Source organism: Eurypyga helias, unplaced genomic scaffold (assembly GCF_000690775.1).
Source record: "Eurypyga helias isolate BGI_N326 unplaced genomic scaffold, ASM69077v1 scaffold9808, whole genome shotgun sequence".
Taxonomy (NCBI): Eukaryota; Metazoa; Chordata; class Aves; order Eurypygiformes; family Eurypygidae; genus Eurypyga; species Eurypyga helias.
In genome coordinates, this window is record NW_010267591.1 from 152,325 (window position 1) to 170,406 (window position 18,082).

The 18,082-nt window shown below is 48.3% G+C and overlaps 1 protein-coding gene across 1 annotated transcript in view; it reads right to left on the reverse strand.

Moving 5' to 3' along the window:
- MDGA1 (MAM domain containing glycosylphosphatidylinositol anchor 1) overlaps nt 1-5,373 on the reverse strand; it is a gene marked incomplete at its 5' end in the record, with an annotated part of 95,106 nt that extends 89,733 nt beyond the window's left edge. The window contains 2 exons of the mRNA XM_010157477.1: nt 3,442-3,616; nt 5,234-5,373. Coding sequence (XP_010155779.1) covers nt 3,442-3,616; nt 5,234-5,373 — 315 coding nt within the window. The remainder of the gene's footprint in view (nt 1-3,441; nt 3,617-5,233) is intronic.
- Between the last annotated feature and the right edge of the window lie 12,709 nt (nt 5,374-18,082).

Here is an 18,082-nt window from a genome sequence, read left to right on the forward strand (position 1 = left end):
TGCTCCCCAAAGGCTGCCCTCCTGCTGATCTTGGGCTTTTGCACCAGACACCAATGTTTGAACATCAAAGAAGCATGGGGAAAACCTCAGAGGGGTTCTCCTCCTAGAACCACTTTGAGACTGATGGGGTTTAAACGTAAAGATCCCATTTTACAAGACTGGACCAACTGACCGTCTAAAACTGAAATCTGTCCCCATAGCCTTAAGCATGTCTCATAAGGCATCTGTTGAGCTCAGCTGAAGCAATTCTACATTTTCAGCAGCCTTATGACCCCACCTTCGACTGTGAGGAAACTGAGACACACATGCCAAGTATTCCCTTGTCCTGCCAGCACTGTCTTCTGCACATGTTAGCGAAGAGGAAGAGGACACATGCTTATCACCTCCTGCTCATCTATGCCAACTAATTTTCATGATATTTTATCTGAGAGATATGTAAGTTTGGAAACCTGACTCCCAGAAAGGAAGGGGGAAGCATGAATGAGTTTCTGCTAACGTGTCATCCAGATAACGCATGTTCTCTGCTGCATCACAAGTGCTGACTGGTGGATTTGCATATTTTAATGAGCTATATGCTTGGTAGACAGCAACTGTAATGGGACCTGAGATTTGTCGACTTGACCACACCATAGCTCAGAGATATGAGCTGAGCCATTAGCAGAACAATGACAAGGCACAAAAAACCGAAACCCATCAAAAAACCCCAAAACTCAAGGCTGAAGAAAAACATACACAGGTGGAAAGAAAAGATTCCTCTCCATGGAGACAGTGCTGTCTCCATGTGGTCATAGGGAGCCTGAATTTTCCACCAAATTCTTTTGGATCAGGACCTTGGGCACAGCCTCTCCTCTTCCCCCCTTCTTTGTCCTTAACCCTCCATTATTTGTTCATACTTTACATGAGTAACTCTGTAGCTACCGTCCTTCTGAGGCTCCATTTCTCAGCAAGATGCATGGCAAAACACTTCCCTTACTGATCAAAGAAGATACTCACCATTCAGGTCCTCTGGCTCCCAGCTACTCCCTGCACAGAAAACAGTATCTTCCTTTCGGTTGCTAAACCTTTCCTCCCTTGAATCTTTCAGCCTCCATTCGTAGCAGTCAGCTGTAAGTCTAGCCCTCCTGAGGAAAGCTAAAATAAGACTTACAACGATATGTATGTCATTGATGTATGAGTAACGCCACTGATGTCAGTGAGCTGCACAAATGATAAATTTGGCCCAAGGCTGCTCATGGAGATGATCACATGGGATGTTTCATGTGCAATATAAGCTTGTAAACATCCACTCTTTCTTTTTCTTTACTTTCCCTCTCTCCCATGTGGAAATAGTCTAAACAGCAGCTGCGTCTCTGCCACTATCTAACCAGTACTTGAAAGCCTCACTTGATGCCCACTTGGGACAAAGGAATAACTTGCTGCACAGATTAGTGTTTCCAGTTTAATATCCTCTTGGCACCAAGGTGCTCTCCGCACAACCTTGCAGTCCAATACTAAAAGTACAAGTGAGGACTAGCACTAGCTGTCAAGGACACCAAGGTTCACTTGAGGGTGATTACTTAGCTCCAACTACAAACTGGGATACAAGGAAAGAAGGGATTTGTCTTCAAGTTCTGGTTCATTCAGCTGAAGGTTGCTTGGTTAAGCGTTCAACAAATCTGTGGCTTTTCCTATGTGTTCCCCTTGTAACCATTGCAAATACTAGCAGAAAATAGTCTCTCCTCCCCAAAAACCAAGTAAGCAGAATAGAGGTGCGTTACCAAGTCCATCTGCAGAGTAGATGTTAGTATGAGAAAGCCCTTGGCCACACCATTAGCCCCATAGTTCTACAGGTCAGAGCTGCATGAGGAACCATGGGACACTACATCACTCTAGCTCCAGCCTGCACCCCAGAAGTAAAGGGAGAGCCCTCAGGACATGAAGAGATTCATGCCACAGTCCTGTTCCTTGGGACACCGGCAAGGTGTGTTACTGAGGCTTGAGAAAAGCAAGTCCCCTTTGCAGTCAAGAGTTATCATATGCTTCTACCACAGGTAGGAGAAGAAAAGGGCAGGGAAGCCAAGAAGATCTAGGTGGGTGTCAGAACTCCTCCAAACAAAGCAATGTCCGTGAAGAAACGCTCATGTTATCCAAAGTGGCTGCTGATGAAGGAATTTATTTTCCCAGCCTGGAGGATGGTGCTCACACTACACTACTCCAGTACAGGGTAGGGCAGGGAGGGAACTGAGATGGGACCTGCTCCAAGACACATATCACCCCAGTGCATCATGAACCTACCAAAGCCTAAGGATGTCCAAGCCTACGGCACACTTCGTGAGGGTCACATCGCTGTAGGGCTGCACAGTAGGACAAGAGGAAGCAGACAGGCAGCAGCTGCTGTCAGCAAAGCTCTGCCCAGACTCCAGGCAAGTACTGAGGTTTTGAAGCCTGGAGGTTGCTCTGCTGACAGATAACCACAGTGTACCTCAGCACAGAAGAGTGTCTTGCTAGTAGGAGCGTGTCACCTGGGAACTGGTAGTGACACGATCAGGGAGAGTTCCAGCTGCTTTATCACATTTTGCATCTTTTTAGTATCAACCTCTTGCTAGCTAGGCCTTCTCAGAATACAGGAGTGAGGAGAGGAATTTGGTGTAACTCATGTTGGAGAAAACTGGAATAGTGGATAGCCAAGGACAATGAGCAGAATGGTAATCCTCCCCAAGAGAGCTAATCTCTTCAAAAGTTGCCTAGACCTTAAATCTTTGAATCCTTCCATATGGGGGTTACGGGTTAAGTTTAACTTCCCTCTCTTTCGCCCACAGAAACCCAAGAATAAACAACTTTAAGTCACCATGAGAAATTTGAAAACTTGGGGCCCAAGGTGGAGAACCACTAACAGCATCTCCAGGACACAAGAAGGATGGACATTGCAACCAACTAGAGAAACAGTGAGTCACTGAAACCAAGTGGTCCTCACAGATTTCTTTATGTTCAACCCTTCACAGCTCAGCCTCCTCAGGTGCATCCTAGAGTCTTTTGCTCTGTTTCCACCATGCTATAGCGGTAGCAATCCTGGGAGCAGGACACGTTTCAGGAAGGCCCCAAGCGTATGAAGCACTACCAATTTCAAGAAGCACTGGCTTACTTCAAGCATTGCCAGCTTCAAAATGAAGACAAAGAAAGCAGAAGCCATCTACAATGCTGCATCCCAGACAAGTGCTAGGGACTCCTGGTAGTGACAGACATCACGGCACTTAGATAAGAATGACTCACATGGACAGGTAGGGCTATCTTTTTTTGTGGCTGGATCTAATCTCCTAGGGGAAACGGATCCTGGGGACACTGCACCAGTCCCTTTGCTCCTCAATCAGGTGTGCACAGTCCTAGGGCAATGCAGCACCCTGCCGGCCCCGCAGCGAGGCGGTAGAACTGTGGGAAGGTCTGGGTTGCCGCTAAACGACTTACACTGCACATCTACTCGAATGGACTTGATGGCAGGGACCCCAACCCCATTTTCTGCTTTACAGTAATAGCGGCCCCCCTGCAGCCTTTGGATCTTCTCAATCCGAAGGGTCTCGTTAAGCACTGACGTCTCTTGGAATTTGTCCGACGCGCTGCCAGCGGTTTTGGTCCATCTCACCTGCACGAAAAGAACGAGAGAAATGTAAACAATCAGTGACAAAAACTAGAGATCCCAAGGGACAGCAGTGCCTAAAGCTCACTGCCACCACCTGATTGACGCTGATGCTCTAGAAAGGGCAGTGGTGTCTACATCCCATGCCCAGAGCACTAGGCTGAGCAGATTTTCAGAGCTAATGACCATGGATTTATTTAGCCTTTGTAGGCTTATGATGAAATTGTCTGGGGGTCCCAAGACTCTCAGAGTCTCCTGTTTGCAAGGACACTTCAGCCAGCTCTTTAACCTTTTCAATTTCAATCTCATTTAAGTATTTTGGCTACATTTTCATGCTTTAATGACTGGCTGATAGAAAAGGAAAGAAAAGATTAAACAAAGGTTAGGATATGAGCTTAGCTGGGGAAGAAATCTATCCGTGAGGAGGGAGGGCAGAGATAGGACACAGGCCACATTTTATGTGTGCAGGTTCCAGCCTCCCTGATCATGCCTGATTCCATGCTCTGGTGTCCCCAGTGCATGTCTGGGCAACAGCAAACCACAACGTTGCCCACTAGCATGCTGTTTGCATCAGGCTCTGCTCCAGCAATTTCTCTGGCTACTCAGGCTCAAATCCCCACAGCCTGCCAGCACCTTCCCACACATTCAACACCCTTAGACAGGGACAGCCCTACCGTTTTCCTTGTTTCTGATGTACAGAGCTATCATCTCTCATCACTGTCCCACACCTAGACTGGTTACTTTTGCTGGCCTGGATCAGATAATTTCCTTTTTACTGTTTCCAGGATATGCTTTGATGGATAAACTATGTCAAATCCTGCCGGCTGAGTCTTTCACCCTCTCCTTTGCAATCATCTCTTAGCCAAGTAGCTCCTCACAAGTAAGTCCACAGAGGGGTTGATTGGTGTATGCAGATGTATGGCTTCTCAGCACAAGTATCTTTGGCAGGCTTGGGGAAGGTGGCCAAGAAAGCACATATATTGTACTTGGCTCTCTTGAGTGCATTCTGGCACATCCATCCTCATAGTACACACAGCTGCCACTCCTACCGTGTTCTGTCCCAGTGCGGCTCTGGTCCAGCATCTCTACAGACACATCCACGCTAACACTGAACCAGCCTGCTTGAATGTCCGAAGGGTGGCGATGTGGCTGTGTGGGGCTTGAGGACCCCGTAAGGCCCCCGAGGAAGGACTGCAGCAGTTAGCCAAGCTCAGCTCTGCACCTCTGCTGGGCTGTGACCTTGGCCACAGTATGGATATAGCCAGTGCTGCGAGTCTGAATCTGTCTCTTCCTGGTGGCCATAAAGCAATGACCAGTGGGGTCTGTATGGGGCTCCTTGAAAGTCACTAAAAAGAACTTCCCAAACTCCCCCAGGCAGGTTCCCCTTGACTGTACATATTGCAGGACATCACATACTGGAAAACACTGGAAAGTCCTGCAAAGCTTTGTGTACTGTTTTCCACGAAAGCAAGGCTGGCTGCTTCACAGCTAGTTCTCACACAACGGGGCATCCCTACCTGTCTCTAACACATAGGAGAAAGCTGGGCACCCCGCTGCCCACAGCTCTCCTCTACAAAGAAGTGCCATGGGGAGCGTGGGTGACAGGCATAACCCAAAGCTTACCTGTGGCCGCGGGTGTCCGGTGACCAGACACTGCAGGACCAGCGTGTCCCCCTCCCGAATCGTGTAAACACGTTCGCTGATGTTGTCTTCCTTCACCACACATGCTTGCCCAGCATGGATGATTTGGGCCTGAGCAGGAGCTGCGGGGAGGAAAGAAGAGGTAAGGAGGGAAACAAGCAGGACCTCAGCCCCTTACGCCCACTGCCCAGGGTGGCTGGTCTCGCAGCAGGGTGGAAGCGCCACCTCATCCACAGAGGGGGAGAGCTGGACAGTGCTGGTATGAGACACTAAGGTATCAGGAGATCAAATTGAGCGATTTTCCCCATCTCCTGAATGGCTGGTATCAACTGCTGTTTTAAAATCTTTGGTCCTGTTGGGATGAGCAACTTGAGGCAATGAAAAGCAGAATATGGAGGTTTTGGAAGGGGGGAAGTCCTGCATGGGCTGAGGAACAAGAATTCCCTGCTCTCATCTCTCCCAGAGAGGAGTACGTGCAAGTGGTTAAAGCAGGGACCCGGTCAAATCACAGCTGCTCTATGCCTGTCTAAACCAGCCCTGATTACTATGATTTACCTCGCAGGGGGCTGGGGTAACTACCGAGCAGTCAGTAAGGGCCTTGAAGGCCTGTACAGCTTTTCATACATGTTTCTAGAACAGGCACAGCACACGCCGCAGGAAAAGTGTCTTTCCCAAGTTACACAGCAACCTATCTCAGCCCTGAGCCAGAGGGAACAGCCTCTGTAGGATCAGGGGATCTATAATCTCTAGGGACCTCTCCGGCTAGGGTTCCAAGTGGAGACCAGTTAGTTACTGCCAGTCTGGCCTGGAAAACAATGAAGACCAGTGGAGTGGAAAAACACGTGGAAAGAAAGTTCCCAGAACAAAGTTTAAAAACTTCATGCCCCCAAACAGCAACCACATCCCACTGTAGCTCTGACCAGCAGCAGGGAGACACACGCTGTAGGAGAAGAGGATGTTATAAAGAAGCCTCAGCTACAGAGTCCTGTGCAAACAGCCCTTGGCTCCCTACTCCAGGAGCATCTGTGTGATCACCGAAGCGGCTGGGATGTATTGAAGGTGACTGTGCAGCCCAATGGGACACCTGTGCTTGTTCAAGGGGAAAACTCCAGTCGCACTTCAAGGAACAGAGAAACCCACAAATGCGTCTTAGAATTGGTGCCTCAGCGTGAGTCCCCCTGGGATACTTCCCTGTCTTGCTGCAACGCTTCCAGGTGACTCTGGAGTCACAGCTCTAGCTCCCATTAGTGAAATACAATGCAAACGAACAAACCACTAAGGAGACGATCAAAGGGTTTAAAGTGAGCCTTGGAGAGCCTTCTGAAACAAGCACAGATTTTCTTGTTGAAGCTGAACTGAGCACCCACTTTTCCCTCACGGTTAGTTGAGCTTCAAAGACTATTTTTTTTTTCCATCCCCTCATCCTTTTGGCATGACCAAAACATGCTAAACCAAATCAACCGGGCAAGGGAAGTGCTCAGGCTTATGCTGGTTTAATCAACCAGCAGCACAGACCTAGGGCAGGCTGGTCTCGGGCAGTAGAGAAGATCCGCCTTTGAGGTCAGCCTGGTGTCACCGCAAGGCACTTGACCAAGCAGCAGTGACACAAGAGCGGACCCAGGGCTAGTGGGCGGCAAGCTGCCCTTGCTGCTGGGGCTTTGCACCCTGCCACAGCCACCCAGCACCCAGGCAGCAGCACTGCACGTGCAGCAAGCCACTTTGTCTTTCTGCAGCTCTTTTTCCAGCATGGTGGCACTTGGTTAAAATCATTATTGCTAACCAAACTGTTGATTAACAGCAGCAATATGTGTATTTGAATAACGTGATAGCACACAGATGAATCCCTCAGCCTCTCCTGTCTTCCACCTCTGCAGGGTTCCCAGGAACGTGCCTGCCATCCCTCAAGCATCATGGAACGCTGAAACAGACTGCCAAAGCTTCACTGATACAACAGAGCAGATGAGTGACTTTCCCCTGCCTGGATAGCAGAAGAGTCTTGCCGAACCCAGGAGAAACCACGAACTAATGTGTGTGCTTACATACATCTGTGCATTTGTGTACACATACACGCATGGATGTACGTACAGATGCGTAAATGCATTAAGTAAAATAGTGGTGTATCAGGAAAAGATATCATGAATGCCTGTCAAGTGAACCGATGCAGAGGAATAATTCAGAAGCCTACATAACCATCTATATAATCCACCTTAATCCAAATGAGAGTCTCCTGTGCTCAGTACCCTTCAGATGTGCCATTCCACCTTTAACCCCACATGCGCTGCAGAGCCTCGCTCACAGTGCCGAGACCCAGGCAGCGACGCTGAAGAATCCCTGCTCTACGATTAAGACAGACCCTGTCCCTTCCCCTCCTGTATGATATTCCCCTCATCCCCGAGCTGTGCTGCCTGCATTTCAGTGGGGTGCTGGCACCCCGCAGCAGCAAAGCTCTTGCAGCCTCTCTTCACAGTCTGTGGGCTACATTTGCCGGTTGGTGTCTCTATTCTCCCTTTGCAAACATGACCTTGATGCAAAAACTAATTTTCAGCCACCCCATGGAGAATCAGAATATTTATCCGCAGCTCTAGCTCCCAGTTAAATGTTTCCTTAAGTTGCTCTGCTGTACCCCACATGGTATACAATGGAAGCCTTTCAATTTAGACTCTTTTCCCTTTGGTCATCTCAATTCCATAATTTCACCTGTCTTGTGTAACTCTTTCCTGCCACCTGCCTAAAAGCATTTCCACATGGGGAATTCTCACAGCAGAATCATTAGGTACAGTGGTACAGGATTAGAGGGGTTTCGTGCAACTATTCTGCTACCAAAATCCCTTGTGGTAATTTGCTGGTGTCTCTCTGAGTTTGATAGAAATATTATTGAAACAAATCCTTATTTAGCGCTACAAAACATTATATGGCACTAGTCTACAGCAAAACTACAACCTTAGGGATAAGCCTAAGGATAATTTTGTCCGCTTCTCCCAAATTCTCCCTGTATCCACTAAGACTACAAGCAAGGGTGTGCACCTCCAGCTTTGTTCATAGGTGCCTTACCTTGCTTGTGTTACCATCACTAACACCTTTCAGCTATATTCACTGGAAAGGGACATCACTTCAAGTGAATCCTCACTGCTTAAGCTGTAACATATCTCTCTCAATCACAACACAGGTCCCCAGCAGAACAACCAACATTTTTCCGTGTCTTATCCTCTGAATGAAGCCGCATCTCTCAAAAGGGAGCTCAGAAAGCCTGTGGCTGTCTTGGAAAGAAAAGCACTCAGGTAGAAGGCATAGGAGTCTGAGAAACTCTGCCTTTGGTTACAACTTGACATCAGCAAAGTGGTGGAGGCTGAGCAACGAACCAACTCAGCTCTTACAGGACTACATTAAATCACGAGACCAGACTTGGGAAGGTCTCCGTTCCAAGTTCAGCCTGCCACAGCACACAAAGGCTGAGAAAGTCACCTCGTGCCATATTACAGATGGGCCGGGAGACCGTGAGGATTAATTGCACTTTTAATGTGCTTGAACAGAAAGAATACATTATTGTTTGACATCACCCCAGGTCTCCTGGAGGATTTCAGTGTGCCGACAGTTTGCGCACTGCCAGCACAACAGGATGGCAGTACCGTGCCTGTCAGAGGAGACAGAAGGCCCTTAAGAGGGAAAAGAAAGGCTGGAGCATGAGGCCAGGCGCTGGAGATGAAGCAGCAATCTCGGCCATTCTCAGCAGTGCTCCACAGAGAACAACCCTTGCACAGATATAACCTGCCCTGCTAAGTCTTGCTGGGGCAGAATCCCTCTCCTCTGGCTGGCAAACCCCAAAGCAGAGGTCCAAGGAAGACATCGGATGACCTCCATATGGGAAGGGGGCACAGATGTTCCCCACCCTTTTTTCCTAATATTTTGGCAAATAGATGCATCATCACTTCCATTGCACTTGTAGGTAAGAGATCAACTTAGGGAAGACTACCATACAAAGTCCCTCAGAGAAACTAGGCCAGTCAAAAACTGAGTGCCAGATGCTTTATATGGGAAAAAATCAGACCCTGAACCTTGCAGCATTAGGCCCTTCCTTGGGAAAGGGCTGGGTTGCATTGCATTTGGCCTCTGCACTGAGATTTCCTACTATGCTTTCACTTGATATATTTAAACATTAAACCAAAAGGAAATTGGAGCAGATAAAATAACTTTATTCCCAGTGCAGTGTATTGTACAATGTTGTTATTACCATAATCTGGAGAGTTTATGAGACTCTTGGCGCTTAGAGGTTGCTAATATCATTAAAATGCAGAAAAGGAGAGAGAAATGGTCTTTTGGAGGGGAATGAGTAATCTGTATTTGGTTCACAGGTCTAGCCATTCATCTTTTTGAGCCTGAGATCCCATCGCTACAATGGCAGTGATGAGACCTCCCTCACAGAGAGGGAGGTGACTGACAGATACTGCAGTGACACTCCCTCAGTCGCAGTAACTGCAAGGGCAGGCTGGTCACCCCTTTTGCAGCACAGCATCAGCTGCATTTCACTGATGCCTTCTCAGCAGGCTAACACGAGCCAGCCCTTTTAGACTCTCTGTCCCACCATCACCTCTGTCAACCTGCACACGTCCTGCAGATGGCCTCAAGGATGAAGAACATGCATCTCCAACGCTGCTGGCCCAGCAGCCGCAGCTCCTGAATCCACCCACCTTCACTACTACCATCCTGCAGGGTAGGGAGAGAGGGAAGCTATATCGGGAGCTTTCCCTCTTCCTCAGGCTTGCAAAGCAAGTGATCCCCTCCCATACACCTGGTGCAATTATAACTCAGCCTCTTCTGCACATCATTTAGGCACAGAAGCCAGGGTCAGTCCTTCCCCACACCTGTCACAGGCTCCCTGGACTCACATTGCTCAGTTACATGACAGCAAGAGGGGCGGGGGCATCAGCTGGTAATCTGCTGCTTAAACCTCTCAGGAACCTGCCTGTCTCCTTCCCTCACCCCTTCCCGTCCTGAGCAAGTAAAGGAGGCATCTCCAAGGGAGTTCCCAGAAGGGGGAAAAATACATGGTATTTATAGAGCACGTGGGTTGAATAAGCATTTCATTGAGGAAATCCACGTGGCATGCCTTGCTGAAGAGCCACATTCGCTAACTGCCTGTCCACGGGTGGAACTGCCCTGCGGCACCATTAGTTACAGACCCTGCATGGCAGAGCACCCAGGGAGCGTCTCAGGCCTTGAAGCCACTGCTTCAGTCAGCATTTCATCCTGCCCATCCATGCAACGCGCAACGCTGCTTGAGGAGCAAGGGCATGCAAATGCAAAGACCTTTGAGGAAGGGGTCATGTCCCCTTCGCAGAGCACAAAGAGAAACCAGCACACAAGTAAAGGGAAGAGATGTGCTAGCAACACTTTGCAGGAGCGAGAAAGGTCTAGTAGGATGGGAAGGGTCTGCGGGGTCAGCGTCCTGGCAGGCCATCAAAACACCCTGCTCACGCCTGCCCCGGGAGGGGATGGCAGCTGCCTTGTTGTGTGCTCCATCACTATTCAGCTGGTCGCATTGATTGCTCCGCAGTGGATGAAGACCACAGGCTTCACTGAAACTTTCGACAAAACAAATTAACCAGGCGAGCTCCAGCCCACAATGCAGGGCATGATATCGATGGGCCATTTGAAAAGGAAAATTCGCTCCAGCTTGAGGACGATTATGGAAATAATAATACACAATCAGTGTCCATTAACACTGTCAGCAGGGCTGTGGATCAATAGCGTATTAATGGCTGAAGAAAGACCGCCCGTACCTATCAGCAGCTAAGAGCAGCACGACCAAGAAGGAGAGGAGATGGCAGCGGGAGGGTGTGATTGAGCTCGGGCATGGGATGTCTTTGCACAGCCTGCCCAGGGCAACCTCTGTCACCACCGCTTTCTGAACATGTTCCCTGGCTGTTTGCGTGGGTCCTACTCCTCCATACCTCAGCCCCTCGGGGAACTTCCCTGGCTGACGCTGCCCCACACAGCATAGCCTCCTTAGGCCCCAACTCTGAACACAAGGCCAGGCTAGTCCCATCCATCAGCGTTCTCACTGCGGCCCAAACCATGTATGCTCAAAAATAATTTAAAAAAAAAAAAGAATATGCTTACTATACTCCTGGCCTGAATTTGCAGCAGGGAAGATGTATTTCAGCAGCAAAATATCTGTGACTCTTCTGGTATTTGTACAGTGCTCATGATTAAAACACAAACATCAATCCACCCACAGAAGAAACACAGCCACTTCCGAGATATGCAAAGCAACCATGCCTAACCCCACATGACACTCCACAGCACTGTTGAGCAAGAAGAGAAGAATATAATTTTCAATGGGAAGTGCACAGAGAAATGACAGAGTTGTGGAAAGTAATCACAGAGCATGAAACTCGGCTACTTAAAATAGCACAGTGTTTTTTTTAACTTGGGAGACCAAGACTATGTCTTTACATCTCTGGCTGATTGCATCTCCAGAAACAGAGTTTCCTTTTGCAAAGCTCAGCCAGATGATTTGCACGGTCTTAAAAATAACTTTTTGCTTAATCAATGTCACCTCCTTGAAGCATCTCTATAATCTGGGGATTTTTTTAGAAAAATGCCAGCAATAAAATCATGTGAAATGTCATGAATAGCAGGTACACCCCCCAGTGACCGCAACACCTGCTCCCAAGACATTCGTTCAATTTAAAACTTAAACTTTAAAAATTTAAAAAGAGGTACTGTGTGCTTTACTAAAGTATCAGTCACCAGACCATCACTCACCCCACCCATTCCCAACTCCACCACCTGCAGCAGCCCATTAGTTTTCCTAGGTGTTCCCAAAATATTCTTACATAGGCCCACCTAACTGCAAAGTATCAAGCAGCAGACCAAAACTGATTGGGAACTTTGACAGGAATCAAGTGACAGATGTCACACACACAGAATTACGGTGGCACCAACCCTGCATCACTTCCTAATTCATGTGCCTGAGTGGAATTTGTATAGACGACTCTGTGCCAGCAACTTGAAGTAGGCTTTCTTCAAATCTTTAGGGGCTCCAGATATTATGGCAGTCAGAGTCTGCACCTCAGTGATTCTGCTCTGGAAGCTCCCAGCTTTGGTTAGGAAATGAAAAAAGCAGGTCTCTCTCGTAATGGACCTAAAGGAGACTTTATCATCTTTCCCAACCCACTTCCCACTGTGCCAGCTTCCGAGCCTGAGATGTATCTCTAAATCTTGCTGCAAAACCCAATGAGCCACATAGCCACACTCAGGCAGGGTGATCCTGCCAAGCTGAGTGCTCAAAAGTGCTGCACTTAAAAACCCATTTCTTGTCTGGTTGCTACTTAAAGCTCCTAAGCATTTTAGGGGAAAACACAAATGAGAGAAGCAGCTCGGGGGAGAAATCAGGCATCCTCTGTTCTACAGACCACTGACAGACTGACTTGTTTGTCAGCTGGTAAAATACCCAGAAATTAAATGGTCTATCCAGAGAAAAGAGGGCTATAACAAGGGCAGTACAAACACTTGCTTATCCTGCCTGTGTGCTGCAGGAATGGCCCCTGGAGGACAGGCCAGCACCTGGGTAGGTTTCATCCCTTGCCTCCTGATGGAAACTCCCACCAGGTCTCCAGTCCTCAGAGTCAATCTCCATCTGCTCTACGCACTCACCATCCTTTGAAGGGGAAGGAACAGTTACAGGCATCCAGAAAGCCTGCTGACCCTTTGTAAGCCCTACCATTCTTGGCTCCCAGCGTGCTCATCACCAAGAGCATCCGAGCAGCCAGTTCTCAGGAGAGCCAAGGCTGGCTCAGGGAGAGACGCAAGTCAGCTGCTCTTCACGCAACTCGTGCTTCTGCTCTCCCCTTTCGCTCCTCCATCGCAGCACGCAGGCGCGTCCCCGTTCAGCCAGGAAAACTGCCTTTCACAGGCATGCTGCAGCTTGTCAGCACAGGTAGCAAAGCCCAACAGGCGATGTCTCCAGGATCTGCTGCTCATCACTTTTGCAGGAAAATGGGCTGTGCTCGAATGGTCGTAAGGGTTTTACCTCTCTCCTCTTTCCCCTGAAATCAAGATTAGTTCATTCCCAAAGTCACTGTGTGTGCTGCTCGCTCCACTGCCTTTCCCTTTCTATACCTCAAGCCACTTTGGTACAACAGTGATTATTCAACAGAGAGGTCCATGCCCACAGATCTGTAAAGCAGCATACTTTGAAACTCAGATGTTGTTTCATTGCTGGACCATTTAACATAGGAGATGAAAAGAAAGCACAACACAGACACTTCATCCCTTCAAAAGGGAGAAAAAAAATGTCAATTTGCTAATCATCTGTCGACTAGATTAGCAGCAAAGGTGCACAAACTCTAATCAATGAATAACTCCAGGCTCCTTTTCATATCAAAAGGAGAAAAAACATCAGGCAACAGCTGTGGCCCCTGAAAAATGAGGAAAGGCAGAGGTAATGTTTCCAAACTGTGTTCCCCAGCTGGTGGAATGCTCCAGACTTTGCTGGTGAAGACTCCACTAAAGACACACACACATGCTAAAACCCACCCTGGAAACACAGAAAGAGAGGCAGATTCAAGCTCCAAGTACACTAAAACAAGCAGACAAGAAAATACAAAGCCAAAACCAGTATGCAACCAGACTACACTAACATGAACCGGGTAAGAACAGGAGTATTCCCATGAAATTCCAGCTGGTGCTGTTCAAAATGCTAAACTCTGAGGCCCCAGTTCTTCAGTGCCAAGGTGGAAACTGGGGGCTGGTGAGCAGTAGAAGGATCAGCAGCGAAGAGCTGTCGGAGGAGACGACATCCAAAAGGGATGTTGTAGGCTCCGGGCTGCTAACCCCAGGGATGGGTGCCTGGCCGTGGGGTAGCAAAGCAGGCCCTTGGGGCTCTGATGAGCTGGTGCCCAGCTCTCCTGCAGACCTCCCTGTCCAAGTGATCAAAGCAGCCCCACCATTGTCAGAAGAGCTTCTGCAGAGGCACAGACTTGGTAGAGACCACAAAGCCCATCTGAGAAGCTGGGTGAACACTCAGGCACTGAATCTATGCTAAATTCTCACTTGTCATGGGCCCACTGCTTCCAGGGCCCCATCCAGCTGACCCGGACAAAGCTGAGGATGCGAGGGCAAGCATGCCATGATGGTAGTGCAAACATTCCCTCCACTCAGGAGAGGAACAATTCAACATATGGCCATATTTACCTGCTGCTATACCCTGCTTCCACAGAAAGTGAAAGGCTATTCTGACCGTGAAACCGAGTTGGGTAGGGAGGAACCAGTGCAGGAGAGGGTGATAAGAGCTGCAAGAAAAAGACTGAAATAAAATTTCACTGAAAGCTGTTTTGTTCTAACCAGAGTTAGAAAGAGCTGGAAGTACAAATGCTACCCTTAATTCAAGTATCTAAAATCCAATTTTTGTACTGAAAAGTGTTGGGCAGCCGGGACTTGTCTCTGCCTGAAGCTCTATGAACAGTGGTACCCATCCCAATGGCACCCCAGGTCCCCGGCAGCAAAGTCACCTCCCAGAAGATGGAAGCACGGTGGCTTCACGAGATCAGCTCTCATCCCCAAGCCACGTGGTGGGGGACAGGCAGCCCCACAGCACAAACCCCAGCACGACCACTCACTGCCAACCCTGGCCAAGATGCCAAGGATACAGCAGACAGCAGAGACTTGGCACCCCTCTGACGGGTGCTTATCTGCTCCTGGCAAGAGCAGGATTAGAGATGGGGGGGCTGCTGGTGATACGGGATGCTGCTGGTGATACAGCCCCTCGGTAACAAGCAGCTTTTGTGCTCACGTGGGTTCCCATACAGGTCCTCATAAAACACTGATGCTTTTACCCCTCAAGCAGTGCTGTTACGTGGGGAAATGCTGCTATTGCATGTTGCCAGCTGGGAAAAACAAAGCAATGAAACGGCTTGTCCAACGCTGGGTGGGAAGCCTGGAGCACAGCCAGGGATCAATCTGTACCTAATTCCAGTCCAGCACCTTACAACACAAAGGCCAGGCTAACCTTAAGTCTCCAAGGCTGCCTAATACAGCACTAAAAATTCACACTCACGGGGAGTGGAGGAAGAAAACCTGTTGTGCAACACAGAAGGGTTTACTGAAGGAGAAACTGTTTTCCACTGGATTTTCCCCCTTATGCCCTTCCGCCAGTGCAAGGAACTCCAGCCTGAAAACTACTGCCAGCAAGCAAAGCAACCTAGAGAGGGAAAAGCAAATACAGCAGCACAACTTCACCCCAAAAGAAGAGAGAGAGTACCAAGAGGAAATGCCAGCAAATTGTCAGCAAAGCTGAGGCAACGGGAGCTGTGTGACACCCCTGGAAACCAAGCCAAGTAATGTTTTATCTTGACAGCATCCCTTACATCCCTGCAGTGCCTTTGGTGTGCAGAGTCCTAGAAAGTCCACAGTACTTTCCCTCTTGAGTACCAATAATTAATAACCACAACCTGGCAGACAAGTGAGCAATTCCCTCTGGTTCCGATGAGAGGAGCTGACATCTCTCTAACCCCAGCCACCTCCATTGTTTTATTCTCTTTGTTTATTGATCCTTTTATGCACATAATGCAAATTGACATTTAATAATTCAGCTGAGTTAATGGTGCTTAAATATTAAAAGGCTTTTCTCTTTTAATTAGCTGTAGCAAAATAGGCAACAAAGGAGTGCTAGGTAGATGCCATTTAAAATGCTCTCATCCAAGTTCCTTGGCATTTTTCTAGGGATGGGAAAGAACAGTTCAAGGGAAATTTTACACAAATCTTCAACCCTCACTAGGAGAGTAACTAACCCATAGAAGTGTTTCCAGAGGCTTGGATTCACAGAGCATATTTGTCTCTGTCAGCTCTTTTGTTTTCTCTCCCTTCTGTTCTTCTCCTGTTAAAGACAGAGGGGAGGGGCAGAGGGTAGAAGAAAAATCCTTCCCCGTAAGAAGTGCCACCGTGGGTGGCTGGCACCCGTGTAAACACAGTGCAGATGTGGATGCAGAAGCCTTCTGATAAGTCATTGCAAAACCTGCAACCAGGTGAAAACAGAGCTGAAAGGAAGACGTACACACAGCTAATTGAAGAGTTACAAACAGCACAGAAACCTTGCAATTGTTCCCTGGGGCAAGAATAACTAATCCAGGAAAATAATTTAAGATTGTACGGGGCAGGGCGGGGGGGGGAAATCCAGATGTAGCAGGGTATGGGGACACACATTTATTTCTCTTCTGCTCATTATGCCAAGGGTTGAGAATGATAGGGAAAATAGACGTTATCTTTAAACCTCAGTTTCATCTCAGCTGGAGCTGATGACAGTAATACATCTTAGTCATAATGTTGCTGGCGTATAGCATCATAACTGCAAAGAGTTTGGTTTTATTTGGAATGTTTTTAACTGTGCATACCTCCTCTCTTAATTAGTGCTCATTTTCAGTCCAGGACTGGTTTGAGTTTGGGATAATGATCTCCCACCTGACCCAGAGCAGAACTATGTACTCACAATAATTAGATATAGTAACTGTTAATAACTTAGTTTAATTACAACCTATTTTCTTCAAATTTAGCCTAGGCATAAGATTTCAATGAATTCTAATTACATGCCACATTTGAAGAGCCTGTGCTATTACATTATTAATTCCAGACAAAGAAAGAGACTGACGAACACTAAATTCTTTTCTGAGGATACTTAAAAATATTAATCTTAATTCAAGGCAATTAATAGATTGACTTGCAAATTCATTCGCCCAGTGAGGACTAAGCACTGTAAGTCTGTAGAGGGAAAGCTGCATTTTTCACAGATAACAAAGATACCAAACTCCTAGCTCACGCGCAAAGTTGAGTTCATCCTTGACAGCAGAGCTACTAGTTGCACTTCAACGAGACCCTGAGGCCACCACTCTGAAGCTGCCAGACAGGACATGATGGCAAAGGGTGTCCCCACCTGCCGTGGCATCCAGGGACTTCAGGATCATGGGAGAAGGCAGAGCACCGGCCCTTCTGCCCAGAAGTGACAGGGGTGTGCAACACAGCCTCGTTCACAACCAGCATCCCCCCGTGCACACAGGAGAGGGCAGTGGTGCACATACCAGAGTCAGCTCATTATACTTTCATGACTGATTTTAAGGTGGGGAAATTCAGACACAGGAACTATCTCCCCTTCCACGCAAATGCTGGGGAGAGTCTTTCAGAATCCTCTTAGACTCAAGGTACCCCATGCTAGTTGCTTTGCCAGAAGATGGGGAACTCCTGCTTGCCTCTATAAGGCTCTGCACACAGGAAGCATTTTCTGTCACTCTGCATCTGTCACGCTGCTCATGCAGTGAAACATCCTTGACACTGTAACAAACAGTTTGCATTGTTTCCCTTTAACAGATTATCCATCTACTCCTCTCCAGCTGTGCAGCACATCTGGCCACACTGCCTCTCCCGGGCAGCCACTCCTCAGCCCCATATTCTGCTTATTGTTGCGCAGGCGACTCGGGAGGTGATGGGGCAGTAAATGTTCCGTGGACAGGTGGCATCTCCAGTTTCCAGGAGCAATAGAACACAAGCCTGTCTCCAGCCTCTTCAACACCGAGTTACCAGCCTTGGCCTTCTGTGGTCTCCCTTCCACCTGCAGCTCCTGTCAGTAAGATAGGGCCACTCTCAGGATGTGCGTGTGATGAACTCACACAGCACTGCTCCTGCGAACCCAGGATGGGCTTTGGGCCACCACTACACCACAAGTTCCAGCTGTTGGGTCTCAGGAGCATGCCCCAACCCCTGGAAGACGAGAGTGGCTCTGGCACTGCCAGGTCCTGGCTATATTGACAGAGTTCATTCTGACAAACAGCTGCAGCAGCTTAA